The 7,456-nt window shown below is 42.3% G+C and overlaps 1 protein-coding gene across 1 annotated transcript; it reads right to left on the bottom strand.

Moving 5' to 3' along the window:
* Positions 1–656: 656 nt before the first annotated feature.
* Positions 657–1,858, bottom strand: LOC142177409 (uncharacterized). The gene is made up of 3 exons (XM_075245898.1): positions 1,499–1,858; positions 1,055–1,417; positions 657–884 (listed from the first exon to the last, which is right to left on the bottom strand). The coding sequence occupies exons 1-3, from the start codon at positions 1,856–1,858 to the stop codon at positions 657–659; spliced, it is 951 nt and encodes a 316-aa protein (XP_075101999.1).
* Positions 1,859–7,456: the final 5,598 nt, after the last annotated feature.

Below are 7,456 nucleotides of genomic sequence, written 5' to 3' on the forward strand. Positions count from 1 at the left end.
AATATCATGGCACATGATATTGTCCTGACAGCTCTGCCTCCAGGCTAACTCCTTCTAGCTCGGGAATAGGTGTCGATTCCTGTAATTGCTATTTCGTGAGTTCCTTCCCTTTGCTACTGGAAAATAATATTGCATTCATCTCCGTTGCTGCCAGTTGATCACCTCTTATCTGCTTGATTCCTCTGGGCATTGGAAACTTCAGCAATTGGTGATATGTTGGGGGTACAACTTTCATCTCGTGTAACCGTGGCCTTCCCAAGATGATGTTGTATCCCATGTCATCATCTACTACTTAGAAGAGAGTTGTTTTCATTACTCCTTCAGCATTCGTGAGCAGCAAAATCTCTCCCCTAGTCGTCACGCTCGCAAGGTTGAATCCGGCGAGGAGCTTTGTTGCCAGAATAATGCTTCCGGTAAGTTTAGCTTGCTCCAATACTCTCCATTGTATGATATTAGCCAAACTTCCTGGATCCACTAGAACACGTTTAATCTTAAAATCTAATACATTTAAAGAAATTACAAGTGTGTCGTTATGTGGTAACAACAATCCGTCTACGTCTTCCTCCGTGAAAGTGATATTGTCTTCACGGAGTCTTTTATTATGAGTTATCGATACTTTCGTCTTCTTTGCTGCCGAAAAGGTAATACCCTTAATCTCATTCTCCCCGAAGATCATTTTGATCATTTGGCGCGGGTTCTTCTCTTGCTTTCGAAGGTTCCGCATTGTCTCTGTTACTACCATAATTGTTCTTAGATCGGTCACTCAAGAATTCTCGGAGGTGGTCATTCTTCAATAGTGTAGCCACTTCTTCCCAGAGGTGCCGACAGTCCCCTGTCCGGTGACCGTTCGTCCCATGGTACTCACACCATAAATTGGGATTTCTCTGTTTGTAATAGGATCTCATAAGTCTTGGGAATCGTGCATCTTTAATGTTTCTCATGGCTGACACCAACTCCACTATACTGACGTTGAAGTTATATTTCGATAACTTGGGGTAAGAAGGATCCCAAGACCCTGATGTCTCCTTATCTTGTAGTGATCTATTATTTCGACCATGATCGGTCCCTCTGTCAACGATAACTTGTTTGCTTCCCGGAAGTTTCTTCCACAGCCTTTGGTCCTCTCGTAGGGCAAAAACCGATCCCTCAAAGTCCGTTTGTCCGCATCGTAGTCATCCTTTGATTTTTCTCTGATCTCCTTCCGTCCTTTGGCCGATGATGTGGAACCGACTTGTTCATCTTTGATCCTTATCTTTGACTTGTACCGGTTGTGGACATTTTCCCAAGTTGTTGCTTGGAACTCAAGCAGGCTCTCCTTCAGCTTCCGGGAAGAGTCTAAGCTTCTCAGATTCAATCTTTTGGTTAATGTTTCAGCTGCCCATTCATTCGGGATAGCCAGGAGCGACATTCTCTCTTTCTGGAATCGGTTAATGAACTCTCACAGTAATTCAGATTCTCCCTGTGCGATCCTGCATATGTCGGCCTTCCGGGATTGTACTTTTCTAGCACCGACATGAGCCTTGATGAAAGAATCTGCGAGCATCTCAAAGGAATCTATAGAATCCTCGGGTAACAATGAATACCACGTTAGGGCTCCCCTCATGTGAGTTTCTCCAAATTGCTTTAGAAACACAGATTCAATTTCGTGAGGAGCTAAATCATTTCCTTTTACCGCCATTGAGTAGGTGGTAATATGCTCCCGTGGGTCTGAAGTCCTGTCATACTTTGGCACTTCAGGCATTTTGAACCGCTTCGGAATTAGCTCTGGTGCCGCGCTCGGCTTGCATGACAATTGAGTATACTCCTTCAAGTTCGGGCCTTTCAATATCCCTTTAGAACTTCTTCGGTCGTCGGCCATCCCCGTTTTTGGTTCCATGTATCCTCCCTTTAGATGACCACGTGTCGTATCATATTTCACCCTATACAGATCTCTAACATTAATAAATTAAATTGCAGCTCAATAATTTGCATAAATTATAAATATTTAAGTCAATCCACATGAAATTTTGGAATAGTTGTACTCACATGGATGCCCCATTCCCTTTACTTTCAGAAATTTTAGCTAGCTAGTGTTTGCGACTGGTTGTAGCTTTTGTTCGTAAATCAAAATTTTACTTTCTCTAGCTAAATAGGAGTTCATTATTTACTGTGCTGACCATTGAATGACTACCAGCAAACTTGTCCTTATGAGCATCAATTATATAAACTAGCCTCAATTAAAACCTCATTGCCAATCTTAACCACTCTGCACACAATCAAGATTTTAAAAGTACATTTCTGAAAATAACTGGCCATATTAGGAATGCTTATGTCACGACCCAAATTCCCCTATAGGCCGTCATGGTACCCAACGTCGTCGCTAGGCAAGCCAACAATGAACTAGTCCAGTATTTATTCTTTTTAACATTTTAGAAATGGTTGATTTATAATTATTAAAGTGTGAGAAATTATAAGGACTAGTGTGGTGAAATAAATACTCAAAAATCATCATATGTCTACTAGAATAATTCCAAGACTTGGTGTCATAAGTGTATGAGCTACTAGTAGAATATACAAAATACTAAACTACTGTCTGAAGTAGAGTAGACAGAAAGTAAATACAAAAGAGAAACTCCGGGTGCTGCAGAACGGACTCGAAAACAACTCACCCCTAAGTTTCGGAGTATCGGGGGTGCGCGCCGGGATGACTACCAAATGCACCAGCCTCAGATCTTGCATGGTTAGTGCAGAAGTATAGTGTGGGTACATAAATAACATGTACCTAGTAAGTATCCAGTCTAACCCCCAAGAAGTAGTGACGAAGGGTCGACAACGACACTTACTATGGGCCAATAATAAAATACAAGGATTATAAATAGGTATGGAACATGGAAATAATAAAAATAATAACACAGTAAGAAGCAATGAATAAATGGTTCCTTGACTGATGATAAATTACAAGAATTTCTCTAGCCAACAGCTACTAGTCTCAATTCAATTTCTGTCATTAAATAAATTATAACCTCCTAAGCATGAAATAATATCAAGTGTAATCAGGTTCCGAGTATTATCATGCACGATTTATGCCGAGGTCATATGACCCGATTCAAAATTATATTGTGTGCACTGTTGAGGGTCAAATGGCACAAACCATAGATGCATCTATTAACCTGTCGAGGCGAATGGCCCGGCCCCATGAGAGTAGAGAAGTTTACCTCGCTCGCGGAAGTACTTGCGACGCGAGTGGACATGGATTTCTCATAGTTATTATATATTCCTCAATTTTTCCCAAATTAAGAAATCTAAATTGGAGAGTTTCAACCTTACAATGCCTAATCTCAGCTTTATTTAACACAATTAATATACATAATAAACATAACAGTACAATCAAGGCATGATGTAAATCTAATACTACCCAGACATCTCATGGAATATAGCTACGCATGGACTCTCGTCACCTAGTGCGTACGTAGCTCCCCACACAAGTAATTCACAACAAAAATACACCTAAGGGGATAAGTTCCCTGTTAAAAGGTTAGGCCAGAGACTTACCTCGTTCTCAAGCTCACTTCTGAGCCACAAATATGCTTTAAATCCTCAACTCAGTGCCAAATAACCCGAAACTAGTCAAATATTATATAAATTAATCAATACATGTTCAAAGTTCTTAATTTGATTATTAGAGTAATTACCCAACCCAAATTGGAAGATTCCTAAAATTTACCCCCAGGCCCACGTATCCGGATTCCGGAAATGTTCAAAGATAATTATTACCCATAACCTCACGAACTCAAATATATCATTTTTACCCAATTTCATAATCATTTTCGTGGTTAAATCTCATTTTTATCAAAACCTAATTTTTTTAACTAAACCTATATTTTCACAATTTTTATGTTGAAATCAACTCATAATCTATGTATTTAACTTACATTAGATAGAAATTACTTACATTCAATATCTAGGTGAAAACCCCTCTCTAGGAAGCTCCAAAAATCGCCCAAGAAATGAAATAAATGAGCCAAAATGGCCTAAGTTCCATATTAAATGGACCCTTCTGCCTCAAGCGATTTCCGCTTCTGCGGAGAATCAGCCGCTTTTGTGGCTCCACATCTGTGAAAAAGGCATCGCAGATGCGGATCTCCCCTAGTTGGTATACTTTTGCATCTGCGGACAATGGCTCGCTTCTGCGAGCCCGCATCTGCAGCACATGCAGCCTTGCCCGCTTCTGCGCTTGCCTTCTTTGCACCTGCGCTTTCACATGTGCGGTTTTTGCTCCGTTTCTGCGATCCCTGGGAAGCCCATGCCAGGCCGCTTATGTGATCATTGGCTCGCTTCTGCAAGCATGCACCTGCGGCTAGCTCCTCGCAGGTGCGATTGAACCAGAAGCTCTGCTGCTTCAGCCATTTTCTCCAAGTCCAAACGACTTCCGCACATCGTCCGAATGACATCCAGGACCCCCGAGGCCTCGTTCAAACATAACAACGAGTTCAAAATCATAAAACAGACCAGCTCGACCTCACAAAACACGGAAAATAACAAAAAAACAAAGAATCATACCCTAAACCAAATCGAATCAACTTATGAACGTCAAGTTCTTCCAACTTGCTCAGAACGCGCAAAATCATACTTAAACTACTTATAATGATACCAAATTTTGCGTACAAATCTTAAATCATCATACAGAACTATTTCCTGACTCAGAATCCCAAACAGACCTCGGTAACAACAAAACCTACTCCAAACCAAATTTAAAGGGTGCTTTGTTCTGATGGTCTGATGATTCCGAGGCGAGCTTTCAGAAGCTCAAGACCGCCTTGAATTAAGCACCAGTATTATTGTTGTTGCCTTCTGATTCAGGGTTGTATACTGTGTATTGTGATGCTTCACGCTTTGGTTTGGGTTGTGTATTGATGTAGGAGGAGCGAGTTATTGTATATGCTTCACGTAAGCTAAAGCCCCACCAGAAGTATTACCTCATGCACGTCAGCTAAAGGGTGCTCTGTTCTGATTGTCCGATGATTGCGAGGCAAGCTTTCAGAAGCCCAAGACCGCATTGAATTCAATACCAGTATTAGTGTTTCCTTCTGATTCAGGAATGTATACAGTTTATTGAGACCCTTCACGCGTTGGTTTGGGTTGTGTATTGATGTAGGATGGGCGAGTTATTGCATATGCTTCACGTCACCTGAATCCCCATAAGTAGAATTACCCTGTACATGATTTGTAGTTGGCCGCGATTGTTCATGCTCTTAAGATCTGGAGGCATTATCTTTATGGGGTGTCCTGCGAGGTTTACACCGATCATCGCAACTTGCAGCATTTGTTCAAGCAGAGGGATCTCAATTTGAAGCAGCAGAGGTGGCTTGAGTTATTAAAGGATTATGAGATTACCATCCTTATTCATCCGGGCATGGCGAATGTAGTTGCGGATGCCTTGACCAGAAAGGCGGAGAGTATGGGTAGTTTGGCATTCATATCAGCAGAGGAGAGGCCACTATATTTGGGCATTTAGTTCCTGGCTAACTGACTTGTGAGGTTGGATATTTTAGAGCCCAACAGAGGTCTTGCATGCATTGTCACCCAGTCTTCACTATTAGAGCAGGTTAAGGCTTGCTAGTTTGATGATTCGCACTTGTTGGTTCTCAGAGAGATGGTACAACAGGGTGGTGCCAAGGAGGTTACTATCGGTGAGGATGGTGTTCTGCGACACCAGGGTCGCCTATGTGTTCCAAATATTGATGGCTTGAGGGAGAAGATCCTAGAAGAGGCACACAGTTCTCGATATTCTATTCATCCAGGTGCTATGAAGATGTATCGAGACCTGAGGCGGCATTAATTATGGTAGCAGATGAAGAAGGACCTAGTTGAGTATGTATCGAGGTGCCTAAACTGCCAGCAGGTTAAGTATGAACATCAGAGGCCAGGTGGCCTACTCTAGCAAATGAATATACATGAGTGGAAATGGGAGCACATTACTATGGACTTCGTAGTTGGGTTGTCGCGGACCTTGTAGAAGTTTGATGCGGTTTGGGTCATTGTCGACAGATTTACCAAGTCGGCACATGTCATTCCGTTTGTGACTACGTATTCTTCAGAAAGATTGGCCCAGATATACATTCAGTAGATTGTTCGGTTGCATGGTGTTACTATTTCAATCATATCAGATAGAGGACCTCGGTTTACTTCACATTTCTAGAGGGCAGTATATAGTGAGTTGGGGACCCAGGTGGAGCTCAGCACAGCCTTTCACCCGCAGACCGATGGGCAGTCGGAGAGGATAGTTCAAATCTTAGAGGATATGCTCAAATCGTGTGTGATTGACTTCGGAGGGCAGTGGGATCAATTCTTCCCTTTGACCGAGTTTTCTTACAACAACAGTTATCACTCCAGCATCGAGATGGCTCCATTTGAGGCTTTATATGGTCGGCGATGTCATTCGCCCAACGGATGGTTTGAGCCCAGCGAGGCTAAGTTATATGGTACTGATTTAGTGAAGATGCCTTGGAAAAGGTAAAGTTGATTCGCATAGCACAGTCCTGACAGAAGAGTTACGCGGATCAGAAGGCGCATGATTTATCATTTATGGTAGGTGAGAAGGTTCTCTTGAAGGTCTCGCCGATGAAGGAAATCATGAGGTTCGGGAAGAAGGGCAAGTGGAGCACAAGGTTTATAGGTCCATTTGAGGTGTTGAGATGAGTTGAGGAAGTTGCTTATGAGCTTGCTTTGCCTCATAGTCTATCGAGAGTTCATCTGATTTTTCACGTGTCTATGCTCCGGAGGTATCATGCTGACAGGTCGCATGTGTTAGATTTCAGCACGGTTCGGCTAGATGAGAGCCCGGGTTATGAGGAGGAGCCAATTGCCATTGTTAATAGACAGGTTCTCCAGTTGAGGTCCAAGTATATTTTTGCCATAAAGGTTTAGTGGAGGGGCCAACCAGTCGAGGAAGCGACTTGGGAGGTCGAGGAGGATATGCAGAGCAAATATCCACACTTATTCGGCACTCCAGGTATGATTCTAGGCTCGTTCGAGGACGAACGTTTATTTAAGAGGGGAAGGATGTAACGACCCGACTGATCGTTTTGCTTTTTAGATCCCCGTTCCCCTAAATAAGACTCTATGTATGTGCTTTTACTATTTATGACCTACGGGGATGGTTGGTTCGGATTTGGATGGGTTCGGGTTAAAATCAGAACACTTGGTTCCTTAGTTTGGCTTTGAAAAGGCTAAGTTTGATCTTGGTCAACATTTTCAGTAAACGACCTCAGAACCGGGATTTGACGGTTCCAATAGGTTCGTATGATGATTTTTGAACTTGGGCGGATGTTCAGATCAGATTTTAGGATGATCTGGGAGCGTTTCGATGCTTAATGTTGAAAATTGGCTTATTGAATGTTTAAAAGTTCTTTAGATTTGGTTTGGAGTAGGTTTTGGTATTATCATGGTCTGTTTCGGATTCCGAGCCTGGGAATAG

The sequence above is a fragment of the Nicotiana tabacum genome, chromosome 23 (assembly GCF_000715075.1).
Source record: "Nicotiana tabacum cultivar K326 chromosome 23, ASM71507v2, whole genome shotgun sequence".
Classification (NCBI taxonomy): domain Eukaryota; kingdom Viridiplantae; phylum Streptophyta; class Magnoliopsida; order Solanales; family Solanaceae; genus Nicotiana; species Nicotiana tabacum.